At 56.7% G+C, this 14418-nt stretch overlaps 1 protein-coding gene across 2 annotated transcripts in view; it reads left to right on the plus strand.

Annotated features, from left to right (window-relative positions):
- NBEAL1 (neurobeachin like 1) overlaps positions 1–14418 on the plus strand; it is a 230526-nt gene that overhangs the window by 79800 nt on the left and 136308 nt on the right. For both annotated transcript variants that reach the window (XM_055290242.2, XM_055290243.2), the window contains exons 9-10: positions 12116–12422; positions 13313–13419. In XM_055290242.2, the coding sequence (XP_055146217.1) occupies positions 12116–12422; positions 13313–13419 (414 nt within the window). The remainder of the gene's footprint in view (positions 1–12115; positions 12423–13312; positions 13420–14418) is intronic.

The following is a 14418-nucleotide window of genomic DNA, read 5'->3' on the forward strand; positions in this document are numbered from 1 at the left end:
CATTTAGGAGGAAATCCTTGTCTACATTCAGGACAGCATCATGAAGTTTAATGCTTAGATATTTATTTGAGTTCAAGAGCCTTTTATAAGGCTTTTTAACTTATAGCTGTAGGGAACTTTTAATCTTCTAGCAGTAAGCAACTGCTACTTGTTTGATAATTTATTTATCATTTCTTATTCTGTTTGGAGATTTGAGAGAGTGTAATTTTCGTTTCTCAAGTGAACTTCATAAACAGTTGACTTTATGTATTTGGGAGATTTCTTTTTATTTAATATGTCCAATTGAGATATATTTTATTGAGTATTAATTTTGTAAATACCATTCTGAGTTTAAGAGTTTCCTGGCTGGGCGTGGTGGCTCACCCCTGTAATCCCAGCACTTTGGGAGGCCGAGGTGGGTGGATCATTAGGTCAGGAAATCGAGACCATCCTGGCTAACATGGTGAAACCCTGTCTGTACTAAAAATACAAAAAAAAATTAGCCGGGCATGGTGGTGGGCGCGTGTAATCCCTGCTACTCTGGAGGCTGAGGCAGAAGAATGGTGTGAACCCGGGAGGCGGAGCTTGCAGTGAGCCAAGATCGCATCACTGCACTCCGGCCTGGGGAACAGAGCAAGACTTCATCTCAAAAAAAAAAAAAGAGTTTCCTACCTGTTGATATTAATGCAATTCCCCTTTCCTCCTTGTTTTTGCTCTGTTTTGTTTTCTCTCTGTATGTTTTTTTTCATTGCATGGCCCTTATGCTCAATGGCCTTTTTAAAAAATATATTTTTATTCCTTTTTACCCTTGTACCTTGTTAGCCTCCAGAGCGCTAGTGAAATTTCCATTTCTTTTGTTTTATTTGCCCTGTCCTTTTTCTGGCACCTAGGCTTCCAGGTGGGCTGTGTGACTTTTTCCTCTTCACCCTAGTAGAAGAAAAGAGTGTCCTTGTAGTGAGAGGGGTGGTGACCAGAATCTTATTTTTCAGTGTAAGTTTGCTTAATCACATTCCAGTATTAGCTGATTTCCTTCTTTTAGATCATTATCTCCCCATTTCTATCATTTCTCTACTACAGTGAAAAAATGAATAAGTATACAGGAATGAAAATGGAAGTGGCATTGTTATGACTAATGTAGAAGCTGATTGGATCCCCTTCTCTTTTTGAAAACACAGAGCCTTGTTCTTCTTAGTGCCTAGGGGTAGTCAAACCCCAGGAGACCTCCATAATGAAACCTAACACTAAAATCAAGTAGATACTGGAAGTCAAATTTATTATTTTATGTACCGAAAATCCTTGCGATCCAGGCATAGCTATAGTGGGATTTATATCAAAGTTGGAAAGTTGTTTGTTGAATATGGCATTAGTATAAGGGGGTTTAGATGAAATGAATATATAAAGGCTAAAGAATGGTCGTGTCATAAAGATCAGAAAAATGAAAGTCTAATTACTGGTTTCCTTTCCCAAAGCTTCCCAGTGGGCTTCCCACTGGCGTATTTGAAACCTGTTCTGTTTTGTGTTATGTTAAAAACAAAGATTTTGTAGCCAGCCTGACCTAGGTTTGAGTGTCCATCTCTAACTAGTTGTGTGACCTTGGATACACTATTTACGTATGTTTTAGTTTATTAATTTATAATACGGAAATAGTAACATTTATGGGAGATTTGTAAGGACTAAATGACGTAATATATGTACAGCACTTAACAAACTTGTACTTTTAAAAACTAAGTAAATAAAAGTTTTATCAGTTAGATCTATGATTTGCTTTATGTAGCAGTTAATAAAATTAAAACAGCTTAAGTTACTTTTCTAATTAAAAACAAAGTAATAAATAATTCAGAGTTAATCTGGTGCCTCAGGGATCTTCAGGGATTCAGTTTTCTTTTGAATGTCAATCTGTCATGCTTACTATTCTGTTTCATGCTGCAAGATAGCTTCTAGAGTTCTGGCCATTATGTTCATATTTGGGGCTCTAAGATAGAGGGGGTAAGGAAGAAGGATACAAATGTCATGTGACAAGTATCTTTTAAAGAGATACTGAGGCCGGGCATGGTGGCTTACGCCTATAATCCCAGAACTTTGGGAGACCGAGGTGGCAGGATCTCTGAGCCCCAGAGTTCAAGACGAGCCTGGGCAACACAGGGAGACCCTGTCTCTACAAAAAAGTTTTTTTAAATTAGTCAGGTATGATGGTGCACACCTGTGGTCCCAGCTACTCAGGAGGCCAAGGCAGGAGGATCACTTGAGCCTGAATAGTTGAGGCTGCAGTGAGCCATGATCATGTCACTGCATTTCAACACGGGTGACAGAGGAAGACCTTGTCTGAAAAAATAAAAAACAAAATAAAGAGGTCCTGAAAAGCTGACACTCCCTGTCTTTTGATCTCATTTGCCAACCTTAGTCATATGACTATAGAGAAGGAGAATATGTCCACATAAAAAATGTGATAAAGACCCAGTGTACAAGTCCTTTGAGAAAAGGGGTCAAATCCCTCCTTCCTTCCTTCCTTCCTTCCTTCCTTCCTCCCTCCCTCCCTCCCTCCCTCCCTCTCTCTCTCTCTCTCTCTCTCTCTTTCTTTCTTTCTTTCTTTCTTTCTTTCTTTCCCTCTCTGGCCCAGGCTACAACCTACTCTGCTGCCCGCGCCGCAAACTGCCTGGGACTGCCGGCGCGCGCCACCGCTGCCTGCCTTTTCTCCTTTGGATGCAGGCACGCGTTCGCCATCTTGGACACGCTGGTCGCCAGCTCCTGACGCCGAGTGCTCTGCCCGCCTCAGCCTCCCGAGGTACTGCGACTACAGACGGAGTCTCGCTCACCCAGTGCTCGGTGTTGCCCGGGCTGGAGTGCAGTGGCGTGGTCTGGCCTCGCGGCAGCCTCTACCCCCCGGCCGCCTGCCTTGGCCTGCCAGGGTGCTAGGATTGCAGCCCCTGCCCGGCCGCCGCCCCATCTGGAAGGTGGGGAGCGCCTCTGCCCGGCCGCCCCGTCTGGGAGGTGAGGAGCACCTCTGCCCGGCCGCCCCGTCTGGGAAGTGAGGAGCGCCTCTGCCCGGCCACCCACCGTCTGGGAAGTGAGGAGCGCCTCTGCCCGGCCACCCACCGTCTGGGAAGTGAGGAGCGCCTCTGCCCGGCCACCCACCGTCTGGGAAGTGAGGAGCGCCTCTGCCCGGCCACCCACCGTCTGGGAAGTGAGGAGCGCCTCTGCCCGGCCACCCACCGTCTGGGAAGTGAGGAGCGCCTCTGCCCGGCCACCCACCGTCTGGGAAGTGAGGAGCGCCTCTGCCCGGCCACCCACCGTCTGGGAAGTGAGGAGCGCCTCTGCCCGGCCGCCCCGTCTGGGAAGTGAGGAGCGCCTCTGCCCGGACACCCATCGTCTGGGAAGTGAGGAGCGCCTCTGCCCGGCCACCCTGTCTGGGAAGTGAGGAGCGCCTCTGCCCGGCCGCCCCGTCTGGGAAGTGAGGAGCGCCTCTGCCCAGCCACCCATCGTCTGGGAAGTGAGGAGCGCCTCTGCCCGGCCTCCCATCGTCTGGGAGGTGAGGAGCGCCTCTGCCCGGCCGCCCCGTCCGGGAGGAAGTGAGAAGCGCCTCTGCCCGGCCGCCCCATCCGGGAAGAGGTGAGGAGCGCCTCTGCCCGGCCGCCCCCGTCCGGGAAGAAGTGAGGAGCGCCTCTACCCGGCCACCCCGTCTGGGAAGTGAGGAGCGCCTCTGCCTGGCCGCCCCGTCCGGGAAGAAATGAGGAGTGCCTCTGCCCGGGCGCCCCATCCGGGAAGAAGTGAGGAGCGCCTCTGCCCGGCCGCCCCATCCGGGAAGAAGTGAGGAGCGCCTCTGCCCGGCCACCCACCGTCTGGGAAGTGAGGAGCGCTTCTGCCCGGCCACCCACCGTCTGGGAAGTGAGGAGCGCCTCTGCCCGGCCACCGACCGTCTGGGAAGTGAGGAGCGCCTCTGCCCGGCCACCCACCGTCTGGGAAGTGAGGAGCGCCTCTGCCCGGCCACCCACCGTCTGGGAAGTGAGGAGCGCCTCTGCCCGGCCACCCACCATCTGGGAAGTGAGGAGCGCCTCTGCCCGGCCACCCACCGTCTGGGAAGTGAGGAGCGCCTCTGCCCGGCCGCCCCGTCTAGGAAGTGAGGAGCGCCTCTGCCCGGACACCCATCGTCTGGGAAGTGAGGAGCGCCTCTGCCCGGCCACCCTGTCTGGGAAGTGAGGAGCGCCTCTGCCCGGCCGCCCCGTCTGGGAAGTGAGGAGCGCCTCTGCCCGGCCACCCATCATCTGGGAAGTGAGGAGCGCCTCTGCCCGGCCTCCCATCGTCTGGGAGGTGAGGAGCGCCTCTGCCCGGCCGCCCCGTCCGGGAGGAAGTGAGAAGCGCCTCTGCCCGGCCGCCCCGTCCGGGAAGAGGTGAGGAGCGCCTCTGCCCGGCTGCCCCCGTCCGGGAAGAAGTGAGGAGCGCCTCTACCCGGCCACCCCGTCTGGGAAGTGAGGAGCGCCTCTGCCCGGCCGCCCCGTTCGGGAAGAAATGAGGAGCGCCTCTGCCCGGGCGCCCCATCCGGGAAGAAGTGAGGAGCGCCTCTGCCCGGCCGCCCCATCCGGGAAGAAGTGAGGAGCGCCTCTGCCCGGCCACCCACCGTCTGGGAAGTGAGGAGCCCCTCTGCCCGGCCGCCCCGTCTGGGAAGTAAGGAGCGCCTCTGCCCGGGCGCCCCGTCTGGGAGGTGAGGAGCGCCTCTGCCCGGCCGCCCCGTCTGGGAGGTGAGCAGCGCCTCTGCCCGGCCGCCCCGTCCGGGAAGAAGTGAGGAGCGCCTCTGCCCGGCCGCCCCGTCCGGGAAGAAGTGAGGAGCGCCTCTGCCCGGCCGCCCCGTCCGGGAAGAAGTGAGGAGCGCCTCTGCCCGGCCGCCCCGTCCGGGAAGAAGTGAGGAGCGCCTCTGCCCGGCCGCCCCGTCCGGGAAGAAGTGAGGAGCGCCTCTGCCCGGCCGCCCCGTCCGGGAAGAAGTGAGGAGCGCCTCTGCCCGGCCGCCCCGTCCGGGAAGAAGTGAGGAGCGCCTCTGCCCGGCCGCCCCGTCCGGGAAGAAGTGAGGAGCGCCTCTGCCCGGCCGCCCCGTCCGGGAAGTGAGGAGCGCCTCTGCCCAGCCACCCATCGTCTGGGAAGTGAGGAGCGCCTCTGCCCGGCCTCCCATCGTCTGGGAGGTGAGGAGCGCCTCTGCCCGGCCGCCCCGTCCGGGAGGAAGTGAGAAGCGCCTCTGCCCGGCCGCCCCGTCCGGGAAGAGGTGAGGAGCGCCTCTGCCCGGCCGCCCCCGTCCGGGAAGAAGTGAGGAGCGCCTCTACCCGGCCACCCCGTCTGGGAAGTGAGGAGCGCCTCTGCCTGGCCGCCCCGTCCGGGAAGAAATGAGGAGTGCCTCTGCCCGGGCGCCCCATCCTGGAAGAAGTGAGGAGCGCCTCTGCCCGGCCGCCCCATCCGGGAAGAAGTGAGGAGCGCCTCTGCCCGGCCACCCACCGTCTGGGAAGTGAGGAGCGCCTCTGCCCGGCCACCCACCGTCTGGGAAGTGAGGAGCGCCTCTGCCCGGCCACCCACCGTCTGGGAAGTGAGGAGCGCCTCTGCCCGGCCACCCACCGTCTGGGAAGTGAGGAGCGCCTCTGCCCGGCCACCCACCGTCTGGGAAGTGAGGAGCGCCTCTGCCCGGCCACCCACCGTCTGGGAAGTGAGGAGCGCCTCTGCCCGGCCGCCCCGTCTGGGAAGTGAGGAGCGCCTCTGCCCGGACACCCATCGTCTGGGAAGTGAGGAGCGCCTCTGCCCGGCCACCCTGTCTGGGAAGTGAGGAGCGCCTCTGCCCGGCCGCCCCGTCTGGGAAGTGAGGAGCGCCTCTGCCCGGCCACCCATCGTCTGGGAAGTGAGGAGCGCCTCTGCCCGGCCTCCCATCGTCTGGGAGGTGAGGAGCGCCTCTGCCCGGCCGCCCCGTCCGGGAGGAAGTGAGAAGCGCCTCTGCCCGGCCGCCCCGTCCGGGAAGAGGTGAGGAGCGCCTCTGCCCGGCCGCCCCCGTCCGGGAAGAAGTGAGGAGCGCCTCTACCCGGCCACCCCGTCTGGGAAGTGAGGAGCGCCTCTGCCCGGCCGCCCCGTTCGGGAAGAAATGAGGAGTGCCTCTGCCCGGGCGCCCCATCCGGGAAGAAGTGAGGAGCGCCTCTGCCCGGCCGCCCCATCCGGGAAGAAGTGAGGAGCGCCTCTGCCCGGCCACCCACCATCTGGGAAGTGAGGAGCCCCTCTGCCCGGCCGCCCCGTCTGGGAAGTGAGGAGCGCCTCTGCCCGGCCGCCCCGTCTGGGAGGTGAGGAGCGCCTCTGCCCGGCCGCCCCGTCTGGGAGGTGAGCAGCGCCTCTGCCCGGCCGCCCCGTCCGGGAAGAAGTGAGGAGCGCCTCTGCCCGGCCGCCCCGTCCGGGAAGAAGTGAGGAGCGCCTCTGCCCGGCCGCCCCGTCCGGGAAGAAGTGAGGAGCGCCTCTGCCCGGCCGCCCCGTCCGGGAAGAAGTGAGGAGCGCCTCTGCCCGGCCGCCCCGTCCGGGAAGAAGTGAGGAGCGCCTCTGCCCGGCCGCCCCGTCCGGGAAGAAGTGAGGAGCGCCTCTGCCCGGCCGCCCCGTCCGGGAAGAAGTGAGGAGCGCCTCTGCCCGGCCGCCCCGTCCGGGAAGAAGTGAGGAGCGCCTCTGCCCGGCCGCCCCGTCCGGGAAGAAGTGAGGAGCGCCTCTGCCCCGCCGCCCCGTCCGGGAAGAAGTGAGGAGCGCCTCTGCCCGGCCACCCCATCTGGGAAGTGAGGAGCGCCTCTGCCCGGCCGCCCCATCCGGGAAGAAATGAGGAGCGCCTCTGCCCAGGCGCCCCGTCCGGGAAGAAGTGAGGAGCGCCTCTGCCCGGCCGCCCCGTCCGGGAAGAAATGAGGAGCGCCTCTGCCCGGGCGCCCCATCCGGGAAGAAGTGAGGAGTGCCTCTGCCCGGCCGCCCCATCCGGGAAGAAGTGAGGAGTGCCTCTGCCCGGCCACCCATCGTCTGGGAAGTGAGGAGCGCCTCTGCCCGGCCGCCCTGTCTGGGAAGTGAGGAGCGCCTCTGCCCGGCCACCCACCGTCCGGGAAGTGAGGAGCGCCTCTGCCCGGCAACCCACCGTCCGGGAAGTGAGGAGCGCCTCTGCCCGACCACCCACCGTCCGGGAAGTGAGGAGCGCCTCTGCCCGGCCACCCACCGTCCGGGAAGTGAGGAGCGCCTCTGCCCGGCCACCCACCGTCCGGGAAGTGAGGAGCGCCTCTGCCCGGCCACCCACCGCCTGGGAAGTGAGGAGCGCCTCTGCCCGGCCACCCACCGTCTGGGAAGTGAGGAGCGCCTCTGCCCGGCCACCCATCATCTGGGAAGTGAGGAGCGCCTCTGCCCGGCCACCCATCGTCTGGGAAGTGAGGAGCACCTCTGCCCGGCCGCCCCGTCTGGGAAGTGAGGAGCGCCTCTGCCCGGCCGCCCCGTCTGGGAAGTGAGGAGCGCCTCTGCCCGGCCACCCATCGTCTGGGAAGTGAGGAGCGCCTCTGCCCGGCCTCCCATCGTCTGGGAGGTGAGGAGCGCCTCTGCCCGGCCGCCCCGTCCGGGAGGAAGTGAGGAGCGCCTCTGCCCGGCCGCCCCGTCCGGGAAGAAGTGAGGAGCGCCTCTGCCCGGCCGCCCCGTCCGGGAAGAAGTGAGGAGCGCCTCTGCCCGGCCGCCCCGTCCGGGAGGAAGTGAGGAGCGCCTCTGCCCGGCCGCCCCGTCCGGGAGGAAGTGAGGAGCGCCTCTGCCCGGCCGCCCCGTCTGGGAAGTGAGGAGCGCCTCTGCCTGGCCGCCCCGTCCGGGAAGAAATGAGGAGTGCCTCTGCCCGGGCGCCCCATCCGGGAAGAAGTGAGGAGAGCCTCTGCCCTGCCGCCCCATCCGGGAAGAAGTGAGGAGCGCCTCTGCCCGGCCACCCACCGTCTGGGAAGTGAGGAGCGCCTCTGCCCGGCCACCCACCGTCTGGGAAGTGAGGAGCGCCTCTGCCCGGCCACCCACCGTCTGGGAAGTGAGGAGCGCCTCTGCCCGGCCACCCACCGTCTGGGAAGTGAGGAGCGCCTCTGCCCGGCCACCCACCGTCTGGGAAGTGAGGAGCGCCTCTGCCCGGCCACCCACCGTCTGGGAAGTGAGGAGCGCCTCTGCCCGGCCACCCACCGTCTGGGAAGTGAGGAGCGCCTCTGCCCGGCCGCCCCGTCTGGGAAGTGAGGAGCGCCTCTGCCCGGACACCCATCGTCTGGGAAGTGAGGAGCGCCTCTGCCCGGCCACCCTGTCTGGGAAGTGAGGAGCGCCTCTGCCCGGCCGCCCCGTCTGGGAAGTGAGGAGCGCCTCTGCCCGGCCACCCATCGTCTGGGAAGTGAGGAGCGCCTCTGCCCGGCCTCCCATCGTCTGGGAGGTGAGGAGCGCCTCTGCCCGGCCGCCCCGTCCGGGAGGAAGTGAGAAGCGCCTCTGCCCGGCCGCCCCGTCCGGGAAGAGGTGAGGAGCGCCTCTGCCCGGCCGCCCCCGTCCGGGAAGAAGTGAGGAGCGCCTCTACCCGGCCACCCCGTCTGGGAAGTGAGGAGCGCCTCTGCCCGGCCGCCCCGTTCGGGAAGAAATGAGGAGTGCCTCTGCCCGGGCGCCCCATCCGGGAAGAAGTGAGGAGCGCCTCTGCCCGGCCACCCACCGTCTGGGAAGTGAGGAGCCCCTCTGCCCGGCCGCCCCGTCTGGGAGGTGAGGAGCGCCTCTGCCCCGGGCGCCCCGTCTGGGAGGTGAGCAGCGCCTCTGCCCGGCCGCCCCGTCCGGGAAGAAGTGAGGAGCGCCTCTGCCCGGCCGCCCCGTCCGGGAAGAAGTGAGGAGCGCCTCTGCCCGGCCGCCCCGTCCGGGAAGAAGTGAGGAGCGCCTCTGCCCGGCCGCCCCGTCCGGGAAGAAGTGAGGAGCGCCTCTGCCCGGCCGCCCCGTCCGGGAAGAAGTGAGGAGCGCCTCTGCCCGGCCGCCCCGTCCGGGAAGAAGTGAGGAGCGCCTCTGCCCGGCCGCCCCGTCCGGGAAGAAGTGAGGAGCGCCTCTGCCCGGCCGCCCCGTCCGGGAAGAAGTGAGGAGCGCCTCTGCCCGGCCGCCCTGTCCGGGAAGAAGTGAGGAGCGCCTCTGCCCGGCCACCCCGTCTGGGAAGTGAGGAGCGCCTCTGCCCGGCCGCCCCGTCCGGGAAGAAATGAGGAGCGCCTCTGCCCAGGCGCCCCGTCCGGGAAGAAGTGAGGAGCGCCTCTGCCCGGCCGCCCCGTCCGGGAAGAAATGAGGAGCGCCTCTGCCCGGGCGCCCCATCCGGGAAGAAGTGAGGAGTGCCTCTGCCCGGCCGCCCCATCCGGGAAGAAGTGAGGAGTGCCTCTGCCCGGCCACCCATCGTCTGGGAAGTGAGGAGCGCCTCTGCCCGGCCGCCCTGTCTGGGAAGTGAGGAGCGCCTCTGCCCGGCCACCCACCGTCCGGGAAGTGAGGAGCGCCTCTGCCCGGCAACCCACCGTCCGGGAAGTGAGGAGCGCCTCTGCCCGACCACCCACCGTCCGGGAAGTGAGGAGCGCCTCTGCCCGGCCACCCACCGTCTGGGAAGTGAGGAGCGCCTCTGCCCGGCCGCCCCATCTGGGAAGTGAGGAGCGCCTCTGCCCGGCCACCCATCATCTGGGAAGTGAGGAGCGCCTCTGCCCGGCCACCCATCGTCTGGGAAGTGAGGAGCACCTCTGCCCGGCCGCCACGTCTGGGAAGTGAGGAGCGCCTCTGCCCGGCCACCCATCGTCTGGGAAGTGAGGAGCGCCTCTGCCCGGCCTCCCATCGTCTGGGAAGTGAGGAGCGCCTCTGCCCGGCCTCCCATCGTCTGGGAGGTGAGGAGCGCCTCTGCCCGGCCGCCCCGTCCGGGAGGAAGTGAGGAGCGCCTCTGCCCGGCCGCCCCGTCCGGGAAGAAGTGAGGAGCGCCTCTGCCCGGCCGCCCCGTCCGGGAAGAAGTGAGGAGCGCCTCTGCCCGGCCGCCCCGTCCGGGAGGAAGTGAGGAGCGCCTCTGCCCGGCCGCCCCGTCTGGGAGGAAGTGAGGAGCGCCTCTGCCCGGCCGCCCCGTCCGGGAGGAAGTGAGGAGCGCCTTTGCCCGGCCGCCCCGTCTGGGAAGTGAGGAGCGCCTCTGCCCGGCCGCCCCGTCCGGGAAGAAGTGAGGAGCGCCTCTGCCCGGCCGCCCCGTCCGGGAAGAAGTGAGGAGTGCCTCTGCCCGGCCGCCCCGTCCCGGAAGAGGTGAGGAGCACCTCTGCCCGGCCACCCATCGTCTGGGAGGTGAGGAGCGCCTCTGCCCGGCCACCCATCGTCTGGGAGGTGAGGAGCGCCTCTGCCCGGCCACCCACCGTCTGGGAAGTGAGGAGCGCCTCTGCCCGGCCACCCATCGTCTGGGAAGTGGGGAGCACCTCTGCCCGGCCACCCATCGTCTGGGAAGTGAGGAGCGCCTCTGCCCGGCCACCTATCGTCTGGGAAGAAGTGAGGAGCGTCTCTGCCTGGCCGCCCCGTCTGGGAAGTGAGGAGCCCCTCTGCCCGGCCGCCCCGTGTCTGGGTAGAAGTGAGGAGCTCCTCTGCCTGGCCACTCCGTCAGGGAGGTCTACCACGGAGGCCAGAAGCAATGTGGGGGCTGGACGTGGTGGCTCACGCCTGTGGTCCCGGCACTCTGGGGGGCGAGGCGGGTTGATCACTTCGGGCTAGGAGTTCGAGACCAGTCTGGCCAACTTGGCGAAACATGAAGTATACAACAGACAAACCAACCAACCAACTCAGTGACAACAAAACAGGTCTACCCTGGAGTCATACTCTAATTTTTTCTATTTTCCTCCCTTTCTGATCCTTTATCCCACTTTCTTTTTCTTCCTCTTCCTTCTCCCTCTTCTTTGTCAAATAGAGGATTGAGTTATTATCACTGATCCATATAAAGTCCCTCTCTCATTTATTTTAACTCCCACCCCCATTTCTATTCCCCGACTTCCCATGTGCAACCTTCCTAATATGTTTGATACGCATCTTTTTTTTGTATGTATTTTTAGAAAATCTTTATTGTTTTTGTATGCAAAAATTAATAAAAAAAAAAAAAGAAAAAAAGAAAAAAAAAAAAAATGTGATAAAACTTGCTTCCTTGGCCTCCTTAGCAGCAGGGGAGGCTAGGAAATGTGAATTTATTCTGGGTGGCCATGTGTCCAGGAAAACATCAGTTTCTTTGAATAAGGAAGGTGAAGGAAATTGAATGTTGGGTTGGCCATTAACAGTTTCTTCCATAGTAATAATTATTGTTGTTGATATTATGTATTATATTATATTATATTATGTATTATTGATGGAAACAGTCCTAATGGCTTAAGTGCTAATTCAGATAATTTTGCATAACTATGTTCTGTTTCATTATGTTGTAATTTAACAATTTAGGGCAATACATATTGTTTATTTCTGTGTTTTTCTGGTCACCTTGACATATAGCTACCAATTACTTAGTATATGGAATTTCAGAAATATGTCTGTAGAATCAAAACCAAACCAGTCATCTTACATGTTTAAATCAGTTGTGATGGATCTTCTGTAACCAGCCTGAAAACCTTAGAGAGACTTAATCGATTTCAGGTTTTTTATTTGTTTCATTTTGCTTAAGAAATCCAGGTTTAGGCTGAGCTGGTACAGCAAGTCAATAAGAACATCAAGGACTGAGGTCCTTCAATATTCCTATTCTTTCTGTAGCCTGCTACTTTAATCATGGACTTATCTCTTCATGATATAAAGGTGGCTGCAAGCATTATGTTTACATTCTAGGCAGGAAAAGGTGAAAGGCCCAAGGACAAAGTGTCCTTCCCTTTTTATTTATAAAATGATACCCTCTTCATAGTCTACTACCATATATCCTTGACCAGAACTATGTCACATGGCTACCCTTAGCCACAAGAGAAAGTGTAAAGTGAGTTTTCTGAGAGGAAGGGAAGATTTAATATGTATGAACCACCAGCAGTGTCTATCAGAGTATCTGTTACAAATTTTTGTGTATTTATTAAAAGAAAAGGTTGCCTGCAGATGTATTAAATTCTCGTTGCAAACATAGAGAACTCTTCATTAGTTTTAGGTTTCATTTTTATTGTCTCTAATGTTTCAGAGGAATGCTTTGCAAGCAATTTCTCCAGCCACTATGGAAGTTCTTATGCGAGTTTTGGCAGATTGTGATTCTTGGGAGGATGGAGATCCTGAAGAAGTGGGTAGGAAGGCAGAACTAACTCTGAAGTGCCTTACAGAAGTGGTACATATCCTTCTCAGTAGCAACTCTGATCAGCGTCAGGTGGAAACCAGTACTATTCTCGAGAACTATTTTAAATTGCTAAATTCAGATCATTCAGCTTTACCTAATCAAAGAAGGTCCAGACAGTGGGAAAACCGATTTATTGCTCTACAGATCAAAATGCTGAGTAAGTATTACATAATGACAACTTTTTCTGAGTCTGTTTTTTATTTTCATATCTACCACTTTTTTTGAAATACAGGGCCATTGTATGGAAAGTATTGATTATTTAATTCAGATATCATATGACTGCTTAGACTTTTGTTTGTTACAACCTCTTTGCTTTAACAATAACAAAGTCAAGTCTCTATATTGTTTTGAAAGTGTAATCTCCTAAAAGCATCAGTGTTAAAAAGAAAGTTAGCTATGACTTTGAAATTCTAGGAAAAGTAAATTTTCAGAAAGCACCATTTGTAGTAACCTATGGTAAAGAGTCACATACAATCAATTTTGTATGTGCCTCTATAACATCTCTGTAGAGGTCACTTCAAAAATCTGCCCTTTCTCTAGAGGGCTTCCGTTTTTGTTTCTTTTTTTCCTCAGAGCCTGTGTGTGTGTGTGTGTGTGTGTGTGTGTTTCTCTTCCCTTCTCTTTGTGTTGGTTGTTCTGTGTCATTCTGCTTATTTATCTCTGTCTCTATGCTCTGCAAGCTCCTTCACCAATATATTATGATTTCTTATTGTATTCCCGTGTAAGGTTGTTAAATACAAATATTATTAACTGATAGTTCCTTATAGAAGTAAAACGTTTTCATTAGAGCTAAACTAGGAAATTCAGATAAGTAAAAAGAAAAGTTATTTATATCCTGCCACCCACTCATAATGAACATTAATTGTTTGGTGTATAGCTTCTAAAAGCATAAAAATGCTTTTATGTGCTTTTGTGTGTTGGTGTCATTTTAAAAATACTGAACATCAAAATTGTTTTAAAAATTAAAAAGAAAAATGATTAGAGTAAATGTTTGTATGATCCCAAATTTTCATTTTTACATGGATGATTTTCTTTTTATTTTCCTAGATACCATCACAGCCATGTTAGATTGTACAGATAGGCCTGTTCTTCAGGCCATTTTTCTTAACAGCAATTGCTTTGAACATCTCATACGACTGCTGCAAAACTGCAAGGTATTTTTCTATTATTGTTGTTGTCTTTGATTTTAAGAAGCTATTTTTTGTTTTGATTCACATTTGAACATATTTTTATTAATTTTTATACTTAATCTGTTTGCATTTAATTACGTAACCAAGTTTTATCTTGAATTGAAACTAGTATTAAATCACTTGTAATTGTCTAAATACTTTAAAGGTAGTCAAACTGGAGTTTCTTTGTATGGGAAGAATTTCAGTTCATGAAGTATATTATTTTCATTCCATCCAGAAATACCCTTGAGGCCCTTTAAGTAATTAGTTGCTTCTGAGCTCTATTCTGAGTAACTATTTGTGTCTGAATATACTAAGATGAGTCTTTGAAAAACAATTGTTTCTCATGGAAACACTGTCTTCTACCACAGTTTGTAGACTCCAAGTTACATATCCTATAAATACAGGCCACTGATTATAGGGAGTATTATATAAAACATGTGGATTGTTTGGTGCAAACCTATTACTCCAATTCAAATTGTATGTCATTCACTGAATAATGTTTTTGTATAAGAAATAGCTTTATTTTTTGAGATGGAGTCTTGCACTGTTGCCAGGCTGGAGTGCAGTGGTGCAGTCTGCAACCTCTACCTCCTGGGTTCAAGCAATTCTCTTGCCTCAGCCTCCCGAGTAGCTGTGACTACAGGCGGGCGCCACCATGCCCAGCTAATTTTTTGTATTTGTAGTAGAGACCAGGTTTCACCATGTTGGCCAGGGTGGTCTCCATCTCTTGACCTCGTGATCCGCCCACCTCAGCCTCCCAAAGTGCTGGGATTACAGGCGTGAGCCACCGCGCCTGGCCAAGACATAGCTTTTTAATTAAATGATTTATCTAACCAATATTTATTGTGTACCAATTGTGTATCAGATACTTTTCTTTTGAGGTCACAAAATATATGTTGTCTTCATAATGACTACTTTATAAATTAGGCATGAAGTTTCAGAGCGAGAGTTTCAGTTTAGTTCTTTTTGACTTCATGGCCA

This window comes from Symphalangus syndactylus, chromosome 8 (assembly GCF_028878055.3).
Source record: "Symphalangus syndactylus isolate Jambi chromosome 8, NHGRI_mSymSyn1-v2.1_pri, whole genome shotgun sequence".
Taxonomy (NCBI): domain Eukaryota; kingdom Metazoa; phylum Chordata; class Mammalia; order Primates; family Hylobatidae; genus Symphalangus; species Symphalangus syndactylus.